General features: G+C 43.0%; 1 protein-coding gene across 1 annotated transcript in view; it reads left to right on the forward strand.

Annotated features, from left to right (window-relative positions):
• Positions 1 to 18134, forward strand: part of ARID5B (AT-rich interaction domain 5B) — a 133794-nt gene that overhangs the window by 99589 nt on the left and 16071 nt on the right. Inside the window, exons 6-8 of the mRNA XM_070944897.1 lie at positions 2910 to 3114; positions 8070 to 8122; positions 14634 to 14731. Of these exons, the coding sequence (XP_070800998.1) occupies positions 2910 to 3114; positions 8070 to 8122; positions 14634 to 14731 (356 nt within the window). The remainder of the gene's footprint in view (positions 1 to 2909; positions 3115 to 8069; positions 8123 to 14633; positions 14732 to 18134) is intronic.

Below are 18134 nucleotides of genomic sequence, written 5' to 3' on the forward strand. Positions count from 1 at the left end.
TACGAAGAAAATGTTCCTGCTAAGTTATGCAGTCTTCAAAGGTCTCTTTTATATAGGAGTGTGTGTGTTTTTTTCTTAAATTAAAAAAGGAATCCAAATCACGTATCTCCTCCCTATCTTTTCTGACAAGGGCCTTTTAATACCAATAATCACCTAAAATTGTCATTTATTTAAGATTGTACTACATCAGGGGTCTCCAACCTTGGCAACTTTAAGCCTTCAACTCCCAGAATTCCCAGGCCAGCTTAAAGTTGTCAAGGTTGGAGACCCCTGAACTACATAATAAAGGCTTGACATGCACTACTTTGATTTAATGGAAGTTTCTCATATAAAAGAACTCATGGTATCCTGTCAGTTACTCTTCTTTCTTTCTTTCTTTCTTTCTTTCTTTCTTTCTTTCTTTCTTTCTTTCTTTCTTTCTTTCTTTCTTTCTTTCTTTCCTTCCTTCCTTCCTTCCTTCCTTCCTTCCTTCCTTCCTTCCTTCTTTCTTTCTTTCTTTCTTTCCTTCCTTCCTTCCTTCCTTCCTTCCTTCCTTCCTTCCTTCCTTCCTTCCTTCCTTCCTTCTTTCTTTCTTTCTTTCTTTCTTTCTTTCCTTCTTAATTACTTAATTTCTGATTTATTTTCTGAGCACCCAAATTAGTTGTTATGCTTATCATTGGATAAGACATAGTCTTGCAAATATTGCTGGGAAATTCACAACTATAGTTGAGAAGCTTGTCTGACACCAAACTAGTTTTTTAAAAATTCTCATATTTCCATAAATACTTTGCAAACATAAATAAACTCAGGGCTCTTGTACCTCAGTCACACAGGGAAAAAAATATTTACTTTCCAGCATTGTTGTCCTTAGAAAGTGGAAGACTCAAGGCTGGTAATAGCCGTGTGACCTATTGAGAATCCACGTCAGTGATGGGTTTCAGCAGATTCTGACCAGTTCTGGAGAACCGGTAGCGGAAATTTTGAGTAGTTTGGAGAACCGGTAGTAAAAATTCTGACTGGCCCCACCCCCATCTAGTCTCTGCCTCCCAAGTCCCAGCTAATCGGGAGGAAATGGGGATTTTGCAGTAACCTTCCCCTGGAGTGGGGAGGGAATGGAGATTTTACAGTATCCTTCCCCTGCCACGCCCACCAAGCCATGCCCACAGAATCAGTAGTAAAAAAATTTGAAACCTACCACTGATCCACATGGTGGGCCTGTTCTCAACTTGGTCACCATGAAGGATCTGGCCTAATACCAAATGCCCCCATTTATTAGTAGCAAACAGGAGACATTATCTTTTAGATCCCATGTCCTCAGGATGCAGGGGAAGATGTCATTCTTGATCATCCCCCTGAATTTTTTGTTTCTCAAGGCTGGTGGGCTTATTGCCAACATCATCTTAATTTTTATGCTCCAGGAATATGAGTGGTCTTCTTGGATGTCCATTATTTAAGGGTCTATTGCTCTCTCCCACCATCATTCAAAGAAGTGTCCCAGGAGAGTGATGGACCTCAAAGCTGTCCATTAACAAACCTGAGACTGCTTAAGTGGTGCCTTTGTGTGTTCCCATGGAGTTCTTGCCAAGGACTCCTACGGTGAGCCCAGTGGTGGGATTCAAATACTTTAACAACCAGTTCTCTGCCCTAATGACCGGCTGGGTGGGCGTGGCCATGGTGGATGTGGCCAGGGGATGTGACAGGCAGCACTCCGCCTTCTGCACCCTCCTGGGAGCAAAAACGTGCCACGGGAATGCGCTGCACTCCCGTTCCCTGTTTTGGGCCTAGGAGGTGTCTCTGCAACCTCCTGGGAGTGAAAACAGGCTGCAGGGGGGGCACGCTGCCCCCCTCCGTGCCCCGTTTTGGGCCTAGGAGGCCTCCCTGCACTTACCTGGGAGCCAAAATGGGGCATGGTGGGACTCCTGGAAGCGGCAGGGAGGGGAGGGGCCAGCCAGCAATTTAACTACCGGTTTTCCCGAACCAGCCTGAACCAGTTAAATCCCAGCACTGGGTGAGCCATTAATAAAACTCCCACAGAGGCACATTCTTCTATTCTAGCTTTGGGGAAAGGAGCAGGTCATTGTGGCCACTTTAAAGCAGGGCAGGGTCTTTCAACCTCCAGGGCCTTGTGTTCCAGGGGCCAAGCAACCCAACAGAAAAGGTCCTATCAAGTGGTTTTAAGATCAAAGGCCTCAAACTGGATGGAGGCAGCACCAGGGGACCACGGCACTTCCTAGAAGCAACAGTGCCTGTGCGTTCCCTGTAGCCACTTCTGGCTGGGCAGGTCCAGGACATTTTTCACCTGACAAGCGCTAAAGGTCTCAGAAGGCCAGGACCAACAGAAAGCATTTCCTGCAGAATCTCCTCTCCAGGTGTCCTGCCTTCTCTTGCCCATTGAATTCTTCACTGGGTGAAGAGCATCCTTTCTGCCTGCCCAGATTGGGATTGGGAATCGCTCTCTCAGATGAAAGGGACCAGGAGGACTACTGTCCCCATTTATTTGTATTCCTTTCCTTCGTTCATGTCCATGTTCATATTTATACCTGCTGTCTTGTACATGTTCAACAAACAAATAAATAAATAACAAGCCAAGAGAGGCGAGCATGTGTGCATTGCTGGGAAGAGATCAATCCCCCAAATGAAGGCAGATCCTCAGCACGAAAGTTTACCCATTAATCCATGTCTTGGTCATATTAAAATGAGGTAAAAGAGTGGATTGTCTCCCCCACAGCACAGCCGCCTGGCCACCAAGCAGATTTGGTGTGGCCTGCCTTTGCCCATCATAGTTTGTGTATATGGGACCAGGTGGAAGGAGGGATAGAGCAAAGTCCAAGGAAAGCTTCAATGTGAAGACACAACAACGGTCAAAGGGGAATGTAAACTGAATCAAACAGTTTTCAGGATTTAATCTGCCATCTCTTCTTTTCTTCCAGGTAAAATGTGAGTCTAGATCACCTTTGTCCAAAACCAAAAACAATAACAGCAACTGTAAAAAGGGCTCAAATGAGGATAAATCCAAGATTTCTGTCGGTGAGGAATGCAGAGCAGATGAACAGGCCTTCCTTGTGGCACTTTATAAATATATGAAAGAAAGAAAAACGCCCATTGAACGAATACCCTACCTTGGTTTTAAGCAGAGTAAGTAGAATTTTTATTGCATTTTTGTGTGTGACATTTAATGTGCTTGACTTGGTAAGAAGGGACAATTTTAAAGGTGATGGGACCCTAATTTTAATTATTTTAATTTTGCATTCTATTTTACTATCCAAGTCATGTTGACATCCCGAGAGGTATTCAGGCATACCAAAGGTCGGTAGGGTTTTTGGTTTTTCCCAATTGCTTTGAGCAACCTGTCCACATTTGGGGAATGCCATACTGAAAGCAAATCCTTTGGTAGGCAGTCTATGTGTCTTAGAGGTCTAGAGTACATTAAACGGGCACCCTGGGACTCGTAAGAATCCAGTTATTGGCCCTGGGTTGATTCCTACATTGATTTCTTTTGCATCCCCTATTCCATAAATCCTAGGAATTTAGTCTGCAATCCTGTCACACTCTCTTAAGTGCCCCTTTTTCCTAGCAAGACTTATTAAATTAGTAAATTAGCTGGATGGGACTGCATCATCCATATGCTTTTGACATGCATAGCCAAGCCAAAAATAGCTGTAAGATGCTTCTGTTATTTTCCTTTTTAAAAAGCAGTGCAGGAGAAAATATTATTTTAAATCAGTTGGTATCCATAGTAGTTGCTTGAGTTAAAATAACATTTACTTGTATCCTACCCAGTTTTTACTTTGAGAAGGGGATGGGGGGGTGTACAAGTCTAAGTCAAGTCTACTTTCAATAAGACCAGGAAACTTGTAAAGTAAATTCCAGATATGAAAATCACATTTAATGTATCTGACTAACAGTACACCATGCAAAAAGCTGTTTCAGTGCAGGACTTACCCCTATTTTTAAAACAATCATTAAATTCTGTGTTAGTATCCCATACAATGGATGGAATGATGTCATAAAGGATGTGTTTTGAATCATCGATCAGTTTTACAAATTATTTTAAATTATTTTCTTATTTGGAAATACTGGGTATCTGAATTTCTTTTCCCTGTTATGTTGATGCAGAATGTCAGACTGGTATGCTTTACATAACAATTTACATACCTAATAGCAATTGACACTGATTGCAACAGGCTTCCAGCAGCCATTAGAAGCTTACATAACTCTAAAATGATTACAATGTTTGCTTGAAAAACTAGCTGCTTGAAATAGAAGCAGAATTAATGTACTATGAACAGCTTTGTTGCATTATGCATTGGATTCCTATTAAATTAAGGCCTGAGTAAAGCTTCTGATAGCTCAGAAAAAATGCAAGATTTAGCAATGCTTTTTATTCAGAAAGTTTTGAGAGGGTGTGTGTGTGTGTGTGTGTGTGTGTGTGTGTGTGTGTGTCAGAGAGAGAGAGAGAAGAGAGAAATTGTAATGCTTTCTCCCCCAGTTATAACAGAATAATATAGTTGGAAGACCCTCTACCATTCCAGACAACTTAGTGGCTGTCCAGTCTTTTCTTAAAAGCCTCCAGTGATGGAGCTTCCACGATTTCTGGTGGCAACTTCTGTTCCACTGGTTGATTGTCCTCAGTGTTCAATTTCAATTTCAATTCAATTTAATTCAATTTATATGCCGCCCATCTCCGAAGACTCAGGGCAGCATATGATGTTAGGAAGTTTCTCCTTAATTCCAGGTTGCTTCTCTCTTTGGTTGGTTTCCAACCATTGTTTCTTGTCCTGCCTTCTGGTGCTTTGGAAAATAGGTTGATCCCCTCCTCTTTGTGGCAGTCCCTGAGATACTGGGACACTGCTATCATATCAGATACATCCTTAATAAATTTTAGGAAACAGGAATGTAGTTTAGAAAGCTCTGCTTTGCTTAGAAATGGACTATTGGTGCTCAGATGCCCAGCGCCCTGGATGTGCGGCGTCGCTTTTCAACAAGGCTGAAACCAAGTTTCCAAGTCCGCAAACAGTTCCACAAAACGGCATCCCTGTTCTGGCTGAACCTGATGGGAAGTGTAGTCCAGGAGACTGGCTGGGGGCATTTCAGGGAGGGTTCCAGAGTAGGGAGAAACTGCCGAAGGGGAGCCACATTATCCTGTGATGACTAGGACGGTTCTTGACTGCCGTTTTCCAATCTGGACATGGGAAAACAACCTGCTGAGTCAGGAGAACCTGTTGAGAGAGTGAAACTACTCTGCTGGTAGATAACTGAAGCGTTATATGCTACCAGCCTCAGTAACACGTTCTGCTGACCAGAGAACCCCCATTTTTAGGTAATATTCATTTGCAGCCAGGAGAAAAAGCTCTTTCGTGGAATAGTATATAATTCACTTGACAGAGAGAGACAGGCAGCCTTTGTTTATCCCATTGTTTAAATGGGGTGACCAGGGCTTTTGCAAACGAGAATCTTTTTTATATATTTGTAACTTAAATAAAAGTATATCAAACATGCATGATGCCTTTAAAATAGGGCCTACAGGAAATGATATAGTAATCACATCAAAGGATCCTTCTTTCTGCCTCTGATTCAGATCTCTGATTACTTGCAAATGGAAAGTGAATCTAGATAACAGAATAACAAAGTTGGAAGGGACCTTAGAGGTCTTCTAGTCCAACCCCCTGCTCAAGCAGGAAACTCCATACCATTTCAAACAGATGGTTGTCCAATCTGTTGTTTAAAATCTCCAGTGTTGGAATCCCCACAACTTCTGGAGGCAAGTCATTCCACTGATTAATTAGATTAATAGATCCTGCAGAAAGACTGAATGTGCATATTTTCTTAGACATTTAAAAGATGATCTGTTTTGGCATTTCCACAATGACCCAAATTGTAGATCATGGTGAATTCTAAAACAATAATAACAATTGGCATTTAGATGCTGAAGGGCACTTATTCAGTGTAACCCCGAACTCACGCTCTCTAATGATGCTCAGTCTGATTGCTTTAATTTAGTACCTGCAGTAGAAATCAGTTGGTGCTCAGCCCTGTTCAGCTAAAGGCAGGAGAAAAGAGAAGAGAGAAAGCGATGGAGATGTAAGGGTGCCCTTTCTGACATTGAGACGACTATGAAGTCTCCATCCTTGTCACCTTGGCTGGAAGTTCTTTTTATAGAACCTCTGCAGTTTCTAGGTCTTCACGTGGACTGCTTCAGCTTTTAGAAATTATTTTCATGGCTTCAATATCTAAAAGGTGGACGTTGAAAAGTGTTCATTTTACTCAAGAAATGTTCCAAATTTGAAGGAAAACAACATATTTGAAGAAAGTGCAGTCAACTGTTGTCCCAGCTGTCCCACCCACCTCCATACACACAAAAATTCCACTTGGGCTTTTGAAGTTGACTGTCTCTTGACCAGGGGACTCCAATCTTGGCAATTTTAAGACTTGTGGACTTCAATTCCCAGAATTCCACAAGTCTTAGAGTTGCCAAGATTGGAGACCCCTGCTCTTGACTAAACCCAAGCAAGACATGCCTTTGGCTTTTTTGAAATGTTGGACAATTGAATGGGCTGGCTCAGTCCTTTTGCCTGAGAGAGGCTGACTTTCGTGAAAGCTTGTCAAGGGTTTCCTGTAAGTGAAGATCAGTGACCATTCACATGTTCCTTGAAGGAAAAGTTGTTTGTCCCATTGCTATGAGGCTCTTCAGATTCAGCAAGGATTAGAGGGACAGGGAGCGGCCAGGATCATCAAGCTCAAGGGATCGGGGTGAGCACCCTTTCCCAGGGCTGCCTCTAGTATTTCCCCAATGCTCCTGCCAAGTGTTGGACACAAGGAAACAGGCCCAGAAACACATCCACATCAGCCATTCTCCAGATGATTAACGCCTCAATTGTAATTGGAAAGAAAGAAAGCAAAACCGTTGCACTCTTAGTTGTTCTAAGGGCAGGTCTCTACAGGAAACATTTTGTACCCAGAGCTGAGCTGAACCAAAATGTCTAGAAATTTAAGGCATAAAGAGAGAACATTCCCCCCCTCCCCCAAGCATCTCTAACCTTAGCTTAGAACAAGGGTCTCCAACCTTGGCAACTTTAAGCCTGGAGGACTTCAACTCCCAGAATTCCTCAGCCAGCTTTGCTTTGCTGGCTAAGGAATTCTGGGAGTTGAAGCCCAAAAGTCTTAAAGTTGCCAAGGTTGGAGACCCCTGGCTTAGAGCAACCTTCCACATCCAATCTTGGGGGGGTTTGCACCCCCGCTCTGGCATCTACCCTGTTTCCCCAAAAATAAGACATCCCTGATAATAAGCTCAATCAGGCTTTTGAGCGCATGCACTAAAATAAGCCTCCCCAAAAATAAGCCCTCCCCAAAAATATTTAAACACAGAGCTGGAAATCAGGTAAGACAGCAAGAGGAGCCCCATCTTGCTCCACACGCCCCAAAATAATAAGACCTCCCCAAAAATAAGGCCAAGCGCTTATTTCAGGGTTCAAAAAAATAAGACAGAGTCTTATTTTTGGGGAAACACAGGTAGTAGCTCTGGTGGGAATTAGAGGGAAGACATCTTGGACAGAGCCCCCTCTCCAGGGCCATCTGTCCCTTACCTGCCCCAGGTGGCAGGAGGAGCACATGGGCTGCTGGGTGGAGGCAGCTTCTGGATCTGGCCCTTCTCTCTGGCTCTTCTCTCGCCTTGTATCTGTGTTCACAATTACTGCTCTCTTAGTGAGGCCACTTTAAGGAAATGCCCTGTTCTTAATTAATCAATGCCCTCGATTTAGGAGCATATACAACAACGCTTCCTTTGTTTACTGGGAGAAGTACTGATTATTTTTTATCTTGGAGGAAATAATTGTTTTTGAATACCTGTAACTGGATCCAAGTAGAATGTTCCCCTTGCGGTTTTTAACAGAATGGCATATGTGCAAAGGGCAGACTTTACACTTTGAATTATGTAAATGTGTTTCTCAGACTGTTTCTCTGTTTTTGTCTAAACGTGTGGATGTGATTATTGTTTTTCTTGCTTCGTTGTCAAAGAAAGATTGTTTCATTTGCCTTTCTTGGAAAGATGGTTAATGCAATGCTTATCTCAATGCTTATTGTCCCTCTAACAGTTAACCTTTGGACTATGTTTCAAGCTGCTCAAAAACTGGGAGGATATGAAACAGTAAGTGTTGAAGTAACTTCAGAGAAAAAAAATTGTGCACTCTTAATTTTCTCATGTTTTTGCCATGTGTGCATTAAATATACCAAAACAAAAAAAAAAAACCTCCACAGTTCAGCAGAAAACACTTTGAATTTATGGGGTTCTCTTTTGGAAACAGTCTGAATTAATTCCAGGCTTGGCAAAACTGTAAACTTGTAGTTAAAAAAAAGAAAGAAAGAAAACCAAAAAACCCAACTCTGAGTGGAAAACATACGTAACTCTTCCTTGTCAAGGAAATTGTTTGGGTCTGTAATTTTTTCCTATGTTAAGAGAGGGATATTCTTGTACAACTAGCCAAGATTGCATAAAAGAACATTTGCCTTGGCATAGTCCCTGACATCTGTTCTTGTCAAATGTGGGAAATGTATTAAATACTTTAAAAAGCAATCAGCCATGTCCATTACAGTGTAGTGCACTGCGGTGTCTCTTCTTGTTTTGAATGGTAACAGCCTTTTGCAGAAAAGGGTCAGGCCATATAAACAGGAAGTTATCTAAAGTTTTAAATGAGTGGGGAGGGAACACAGTGCACTGATCCTTTTTATCAGCTAACAGTATCTGACACAGAGACTTTATTTTTAGCTCGTGGGGAAAATTGATGGTTGTGGATTTTACAGCATGTGTCCCAAACCAACAAATATTGGAGTCACAAACTGTGATTAAGATCTTAAAAGGAGAAGAAAGAACTGCCTGATATGACCGAGAAAGAGAGATGGCATCTGTAACAAGATCCAGTTGACATAAAAGGTTCATCAGTGGAAATGTTTTCATGGCCTCAGGTTAATTGGAGCCTTCTTTAGGCAGCTGGATTCCAAGCACATTCACCAGGCCTACCTGGATGTATGGAAAACCCTAGTTTTTGCCTTTGTTCAGAAAGCACACAGGTTGTCTGCCCTTACGCTGCAATGAAATAACATAAAACTTGAAATGTGTTTAAGCGAAACAACAAATCATCCTGGAACTAGTAAGAAAAAGTGTATTGTTTCACTTTAATAACTATGTTGCTAATGGATGTTGAGATGCTTTTGTTATTACAGGAAATAATCAACGCATACAAGCCGTTTTTTTAGCTCGCCCTTTAATTGACATTTGTTCCTTTTGTTTTAGTCTACTTGCGTGGCTAAATCTGTTCTTATTTATTCAGGAGTAATCTCCATTAAATTTAGTGGGTCATGCTTTGAAGGAAAATTGCAAGTTTAATATGGTTACTGCCATACTTAAAACATGAAATGAAAATATCGTAATTAACATTCTGTTCCAAAGCATGCGGCAAGAAGCTTGGCTTTCACTGGGGATGGTGCCTGAGTTACCCATGGCCAGTTTAAAAATTGATGTCCCTTTGAATTATCAAATCAAAAAGATTCCCATCATCCTGTCCCCCAAGGGTCCTGTGTCACAGAGACAGGAATGAATTCCCAAACAAGGTGCCTAAATGGAAACTGGAAAGAAATCCAGAAGGATTCTAAACATAGCAGGCATATCGTGTGCTTGAACTGAGAATTTAGCTTTGATTTCTGGCTCTGTTTGGCACAGGGGTCTCCAACCTTGGCAACTTGTGGACTTCAACTCCCAGAATTCCTCAGCCAGCTTTCCTTTGCTGGCTGAAGAATTCTGGGAGTTGAAGTCCAAAAGTTTTAAAGTTGCCAAAGTTGGAGACCCCTGGTTTAGCACAAATTGTGACAACATTTGAAATCTCATTGAGCCCGTGGGCATTTGGGTGCAGGAAGCAACGTTTTCCCCCTCAACCAGTAAAAGTGGTAAAAAAACATATATTTTGCAACAGTGATTAAATGTTGCCAGAAATCCCAAATTAAGCCAGTAGAACTCTCCTGCTCTTGGTCTCTTGGTTCTCCTTTCAGTTTAGCAGCTTCTCAATTGTTATAATTTTAAGGAACTCCATTCCTTATAGAGCCTTCAGCCACTTAACTCTTAGGAGGAAATTTGGATAGACTTTTCTATTCCAGAAAGCTTTTCAAACTTGGTTTTAGGGTTGGTCTGATTTTAATAAGCATCTATTTCAATGCTGTAAATAGCACATATTTTATTCGCTGGAAGAAAAAAAAAGAAAAGAAAAAAAGAAAAGAAAAGCTTTCATTTGGAAAATGAAACCGTTTGTTGAACCTGCTTTTCCTGGGCTTGGCTTCAAGCGCACTTTGGGGTCAGTGCTTTATTGTCAGGAAGGAATCAGATGATGTCCTGGGGCTGGTTGGTACCAGCCATCTTTCAGGGGGGGAGGGGAGGATATTCTTACAGAAGTGAATATATCCAGTTGAAAATGCATCCCATTTATGATTAAAAACTTCCCCAAGTGCTAAGAGGTACATACAGGAAGAAAACCTGACCAGTGGAGCTAGAGATACAAAAGGGGAAGTTTAGCAGCTCCCAGAAAAAGCTGCTGAGGACACCACTGCAGGAGTTGATGAAATAGCGGCCAAACCGATTGGCATCTCCTTGAGGTTGGCAGATTGGTGCAGAAGAGGCAGCAAAGCCAAAGGCCTGGAAAAGACCCATTGATATTGGCCAGTTTATGACCATGCAAGGGGACTGCCGGAGAAGTCTCCCCAAGTACAGAGCACAAGATGTTGCCGTTCAGATTTCCTCCGCAGCTGGACATAAAACTGCCAAAAATGGCAGCTCAATAGAAGAAAAGCATTAGTGGCTGAAATCACAGTGCTGTGGCATTACGGAAAAGACAAGGGCACTTCAAAAAGATGATGATTTTTGCTTTGTTGCTTCTACATAGGACTTTGGCTGTGTGTCCATCCCACAGCAAACTGGGTCTTCTCCTTTAAAAACTATGATCGCCAGGAAGAAGAGTGGGAAAGGTTTCTGGAGCAACTGAATGGTTCAAGGTCGGGAAAGGAATGTGCAAGATTTTATACCAATGCTTAATTTAAATGCAGAATAAATCACAAGGAACTGTTCAGTTAAAAAAAGCAGAAATTCAGATGGAAACTGCTGATGAAACCAGGAAGGCTGAAAATGAGAAAGATTTGGGAATCTTGTATTGAAAGTGAAAGGAGAGAATGCAAAATCCCATCGGCTGCTCAACATTAAAAAAAAATCAAAATTCAAAAGATTATGTTAACAGGAAATGCCAATCCAAAGCAAATAGGGAGCAAAGAAGTTGAATAGTAACAGACTTTATTTACCCTCCTAGGATAAAGTTTGCAGAGGAATGGCAGCTAGAGCCATGCAACAAAGAGACATTTGCTACTTGGAAGAGGGATTAGCAGAAATCTACACAGAATGTTAAACTGCTGAGACATCACATGGACAACCACGGTATGTATTGTCAAGCCCACGCCTGCTCAGTTGTGGCATATGGCTATGAAAGCTGGACCATCGGAAAGGCTAAGCAAAAAAAGATGAATGCTTTTGAATTTTGGTACTCGAGAAAATTGTTGACAGAAGCTTGGACAGCCTGAAGAACCAATCCATCATTCAACACCAGATGAAGTCACACGGGGCTGTTCACTAAAATCACTAGGAATGAGGCTAAAACTGAGTTACTTTAGGTACATAATGCAAAGGTGGGAGTCCTTGGAACAGGCTCTGATGCTCGGAGGAATTGAAGAAGAGGCGGACAGAAGACTATTTGGCCAGCTGCCATCACAGATAATGGCCCAAGCAGAAACTTCCAGTCCTGGTGAAAAGATGCTTGTTAGATCATGAAGCATTAGAAGCAACTGAACAACAAGAAGGCAATAATACTTAAGAGAGAAAAATGGGAAAGACACCGTGGCTTTGAATTATGTGCATTTCAGAAAAAGCATGTAAGACAGTTGTGACAGCCTGTTTTGCAAATAGAAATAACTATGAAGTAGTATCTGCACCCTTAATTAAAGCCAAGTACAGTGTTTATATTGTCACAATGGAAATTGTCAGATATTATGTTATATACTACATGGCCCACCAACAGAAGACAAATTTGTGAGGTGTTCCAAAATGCCACGAGTTGATGCAGATGCATATTTAAAATAAGACATTTCTGTGTTGGGAATTAATCGTATATTTATTTTCAATTAATTCAATTTTATACATGAAAAGAACTATCTAATAGGAGAGTTTCATTTGCAAGGGATTGAAGTGAGAATCTCGTGTTCCAGGTGTCTCCGTTTGAAGGTGGATGGAACCAGTGGTGGGATTCAGGCAATTTAACAACCGGTTCTCAGCCCTAATGATTTCTTTCAACAACCATTTTGCCAAACTGCTCAGAAAGTTAACAACCGGTTCTCCCAAAGTGGTGCGAACTGGCTGAATCCCACCACTGGATGAAACCTTCTCTAAAATAGGGAATACATTTTCTAGCAAGGGTTGTTTTAAGGAAGGACATTCTAAAGGCAAACATACAAACATCCAGGGTTCGACATGCAGGCTTAGTTATCAAGTGACTGACCTCAGAGACTAAGAAGCCCAGTTTTCTCACATCAACTATGATTTGGGGGTAAACATGCAAGACCTGCTGGCACCCCAGAAATGATTTTCTCTCTCAAATATGTTACATCATGTGAGATGATTGTCTGCGATGCTCTGAGGACTATTGCCCACAAGTCATGGCTTATTGCTGCCTGCAGAACTGAGAGCAAGCCTGTCTCCTTCTCCTGCCATTCCTGGCAGCACCTACAGTTCCCTCCCTGGAGGAAACCACTCGCTGCCTGAATGGGGTGAAAGCAAAGCTGCCTCACCCACAGAATGAATGGGAACCCACTTCGCCGAAGCCTGCAACCTCTGTTGTCCATCACTGTCCCCTCTTTTCAAGGAGCCCCTGCCCCAGAAGAAGAAAGAGGCACCCACCCACTACACAATCTTTTGTGTTGGTCTGGAACAGGGGTGGGTTTCACTTACCTTTGCTACCGGTTCGCTCACACGCACACACACCACTTCTGTACATGCACAGAGCGTATTTGATGACGTCCGGGCAGGTGGGTGGAGCCCCCCGCCACTGCTGCTACCGCTTCGTCCAAACCGGGGCAAACCGGTAGCAACCCACCACTGTTCTGGAAGCACAAATCCTTCCCTCCCTTGCCGTTAGAGTTCAGTGGGCACAGCAGACCCAGAGGTCATGTCTTGGTCTAGTCCTGGCAAAACATCTGATAGGCATGTTTAGTGAGTCTTCATCCCCACCAGGCAAGGCTAGAAAGAAAAGATACAGGTGAATTTGCCCACCTTTAAGCCAGTTCTACCAAACCTCAAATATTTCAGGTTAGAGTTGAATAAAGAGGCATTTTGACTTAATCTCCATCTGAAAAAGGTAGTGATTATAACTAAAGAGAAGAAAACAAAGATAACCTTGTTTGTCTGAAATTATAATATTACCAAGTAACAAGTGTTTTGCTTCTGGTGCTTGCTTTTTGCAAAGAAGGCATTTTATCTTCATGCAGAACAGGAAATGTATAGGTTCTATACAGTACTAATTAATTCTCCTCCATTCATCTCCTTTTCAGATTAAAATTATAACACACACACACACACACACACACCTACCTACTCTGCCAACTTGACAACTTTGGGCATTGATTTCCTTTGGTTCTGATCTGACCAGCAGCACCAACTCCCTTTAACCATGCCCAGTCTTTGTTCCCCAGAGCTGCAAGACCCACTGCAAAATAGAACTGAATTTCCCGCCCCCCCAATCATTTTCTCTCTATTTTCCACTCTCCCTCTTTTGTCACGCATGAATCCTATCAAGCTTTTTCTCCCCCTCCTGTCCTATTTTAAAGTAGTTTGGACTGTATAAAATAATGAAGACCCCTTCAGTTCTCTTGCCACATCTTCCATCTGTTTCTCTGCTAATCCTATTTCCTGTACAAAGATCGGGCACATAAAAGTCATAGCTTGCAATTTAACATGTTATCAGATGTTTGTTTTCTTTTATTTAGCCAATTCTAGGACATACTTCAGATATTAATCTTAGAGAGTGTTTAGATTTCATTACCGTTTGATCTATATATTTTACTAGCTCAGATGAGTGAAAATAAACAGCTCGTATCAAGTTACACAAATTGTATTTCTGGATGGATTTACTGGAGAATGTGATGGATTGAGGCTTACAGCTGTAATTCCTTGTCACTAACTCAATAAAATAATTCTGCAGTCATTATTTATGCTGAGTTTAGGATTCATGTTTATAATTTACCAGGAGATTTCTCAGAAAGCATTTTAATGGTTAATGCTCTCAGTGACTGAATGCTTTTTTTTTTAACCCAAGAAATTGCATACACAAAATAGTGAGATAGCTTACTAAACAGACAGAAACAAAATGCAATTCCAGAAAAAATAAAAGGTAGGTGAAAGAAATGTGCAAAACCTTGTATGCTATAGGGATCCATGTTAGCTTATTATGCACTGGCTTTATGGCTTGTGCTTCCTGCTGTCCTATATGTTTCACATGTACATTTGTTGCTGCACGCGCGCACACGCACACACAATCTGTGAAAGTGCGAGATTAAATTGTCCATTGCCACTTTTGCAGATCACAGCCCGTCGACAATGGAAACATATTTATGACGAATTAGGTGGAAATCCCGGGAGCACCAGTGCAGCCACTTGCACACGCAGACATTACGAAAGGTAAGAGAGCAGCCATGAAATGCTTGTCTGATAAAGAGGAACAATTCAATTGGGGAGCCTTCAAAGATTTTTGCACAGAATTGGCTGGAGGAGCCTGGAAGGCTCTTTTTTCAAGGCTCCAACGCCAGTTTAATCCTTTGGTTGGGCTTTGATTTCCACTAGTGTTTGTTTCTTCCATGAGAAAACAAAGAGCTGCCTTCTGATTTCTTTCATTTCTCCAAAGCTTTTATTAGCCTGAAGCTCTAACAATTAAGCAAGATAATCAACAGGGCACCAATGGGAGATATTTTAAAGATTTGATTGGCTCTGGGTTGCCTTTAAAAAAAATTATGCAGATATATGTAAATGAAGCAACAATTAGCTTGTTTGTTACACTGGAGTGTGTGTGTGTGTGTGTGTGTGTGTGTGTGTGTGTGTGCATTGAGATTGATGGGGCTGCTCCATATTCCTTATTCTTTTTTCCTTCTGTCGCTATCAGCCATTTATCTTTCGAAATGCGAAAGACTTGCAGTTTTATAAGCATTGATTTTATACCCTGAGTTAATAATACTTTCCAAAGCCGGGTATCCAACATACATCAGACAACACGATACGGCTGTGCTGCTTTCTTAAAAGAATTTTTTAAAAATACGGCCATTAATAAAACATGCCCGCTTTCCAGCTCTGTAAGCAGAATGTGCTCTCATGCTCCAGATCACTAACCGGTTGCTGGAGGGGCTGAGGCAGCTTGTGCTGAGCTCTCCACATGGGACACCAGCCAGGCAGGAGGGCCTCTCTCCAAGTCGTGATCCATTGGCCACACAAGCACAAAAAAGCTGCTAGTCCTCATCAAGGGCGATAGTCACGTTCTGGTAGAAACCTGGTCTGCTTGGGAAATATAGAGCTAGGAAAGGGGGCAGCCCAGTGCTTAGAAAGGGAGGCCGGGATGTCTCTGGGGGATTTCAGGCCCTTCCTATCTGGGGCCAACCTTGGACTGTCATCTCTAGGGGAAAGTCCATCCTTTCGTGAGTTTTTCCTCCAACTGACTTTACGCAATGAGTAAACTGAGCGGATGCCTCCATCCCATACAAGATTATGAACATCAGAACTGATTGGTCAATAATTACAGTATTTTTTGGACTATAAGGCGCTCCAAAGTATAAGATGCATCTAGTTTTTGGGGAGGAAAACAAGGGGGGAAAATCTGCCTCTGACTCCCAGCAATTTGTCTCCTTGCAGCAAACAGCCTGGTCAGCTTCAGCACAGCCTGATTTAGCACAAGCAGCTGATTGACAGTTGGATCAGCCTCCCGGAATACTGCCTATCAGCTGTTCCAGGCTATGGGGATTGTCATTGCCCATCGCCGCCCATTGCTGCTGCCATCTATCACCGTCTCCCCACGCTCCCTTTTCAGCCTCCGTGTGTCCCATTTTTGGCTCGTTCCAGGTGTTGGGGATAGGCAGCAGCGGCCACGGCAGCAATCCCTGCCGCCTGGAATGGGCCAGAAATGGGATGTGCAGAGGCCGAAAATGGGGTGCGCAGAGGCAGCGATAGGTGGCAGCAGCAATGGGCAGCAGCAACAGGCAGTGGCGATGCCTGCAGCCTAGAACAGCTGATTGTTGGTATTCTGATAGGCCGATCCAACCGCCAGTCAGCTGTTTGTGATAAATCAGGCTGTGCTGAAGCTGACCAGGCTGTTTGCTGCAAGGAAGCAAATTGCTGGGAGACAGAGGCCAAAGGGTGGGGGCTGGCTGGTGGGCAGTGCTTCGGCAACATTTGCTGCATTTCCACCCACTTTTTGGGGGGGAGTGCGTCCTACACACTGAAAAATATGGTATTTGAACCCTCACCCACCCAGCTAAGAAGGGCTGGCTCTAGTGAGGAGCTGGATAAAGACCCCCCAGGATGGCCATGTGTAGCCCATGGAGGAGAGTCAGGAAAGCTGTTTGGGAAGGAGGGGACAAAGCACCCCGTCCTCTTGCAGGGAAACCCTTCCCAGATGTTACCACATCTTTGTGAGAAGCCAGGCATGACTTGGCATCTTCTTAATTCTCTGAATAGGGAGGGAGAAGCCCCCGACCTGCAAGTGGGTTCAATCCCGAGGCTGAAGAACATCGGCTTCCTGTCCAAAATTACGAGAAAGGAAGAGAAATCGTGGCCTATCCAGCCTGGGGCTCACCCACCCCCCCAACTGCCTGTTCTCTCCAGGCCTGCCTCCTCTTGGCTCCCCTTCTGCCATCTTTAACCCTCAAATTATGAACACACACAAACACAGAGCCTGTATTGTGGAGGCAGCCTCTGCTCTGCCCCCAGAGAGGCAGAAGAAGGTGGTTTTTGGAACACCTTTGTTTGCCTATTCCTGTTTGCATTGTTGTGGCTACCTGACAGTAAACACTTTCATTTTTAAAACCAGGCAGTGCAGCGGCTGTAAGTTTCCTAAGTGTTGTTCTGGACATGCATTAGGACTTTTTGCGGGCCTTCTTAAAGAGTGTAAATGCAGGTTGCTCGGTGGAAATTTCTGCGGAATCCTTTACTGTCCGCAAATGCAGAATCATCACCGCAGCTTCAGCTGTTATTGATTGTCTTCAGTTAGTGCAAACCCTTCACCAAAAAGTCTTTGCCGGCCCAGTTTGGCTTCCACCCTCTCCGTCTCTGAAAGGGTTTCAGCATCAGTACCAGCTGTTGCCTGTTGTGCATTTGTACTCTACGTAGAAGCTTAGGTTACAGGTGATCATCATCATCTTCTTCTTTTAATGACCCCATAATCCCTTGAGGGGTGGAGTCTGGGGAACTGAATGGAGCTGAGTGTTTACTGGCCGGTTGCCCTTCCTGTCGCCAATGCGGAGTTTAGATGATGACCTGGTATTATTAGGTAGAAAATGCATTCTTCCAGAGAGGAGCCGTTGCTATGGTCCAGATTCCACATTCACAAAGCGCACAAGGCATTATGTTGATAGTGCAGCTTTAATTCTCTCCGCTGGGGTCACCTAAGACCAATCAGAGGGTCGCCTGCTTTGTGGGATGAAGCTGCTCTGGTGGGTTCCCTCTCCCCAGCGCATCCTGATGTGCCACCCTGCACAGCTTCCGCCCATCTTGGTTTATCCCTGGTTTAGCAAGAAATAAAGACAGCTGGTAATGCCTGAGTTATTCTTTGCATCATAATATAAATGATATTAAATCAGATGCGGTTCCTTCCAGGGCCTTTTCTTTGACTTCTGTGCAAAATACATGACAACTGACTTTCATTTCCCTGAATAAACAGTGAGTTTTTCCCCCAGAGAATTAAAGATAGCATAACAGCTATCCGATTATAAAGAAAATATTGTCATTTATCTGGGAGCTCAACATTTCTAAACAAACTGTAAATTAAGGAAAAGAAAAGCTATATTTTAAAGCTCTGAGCCCTTGTACAAATCGTCTATCT

This window comes from Pituophis catenifer, unplaced genomic scaffold, assembly GCF_029215685.1.
Source record: "Pituophis catenifer annectens isolate HBS135680 unplaced genomic scaffold, rPitCat1.0.hap2 SCAF_6, whole genome shotgun sequence".
Lineage (NCBI taxonomy): Eukaryota > Metazoa > Chordata > Lepidosauria > Squamata > Colubridae > Pituophis > Pituophis catenifer.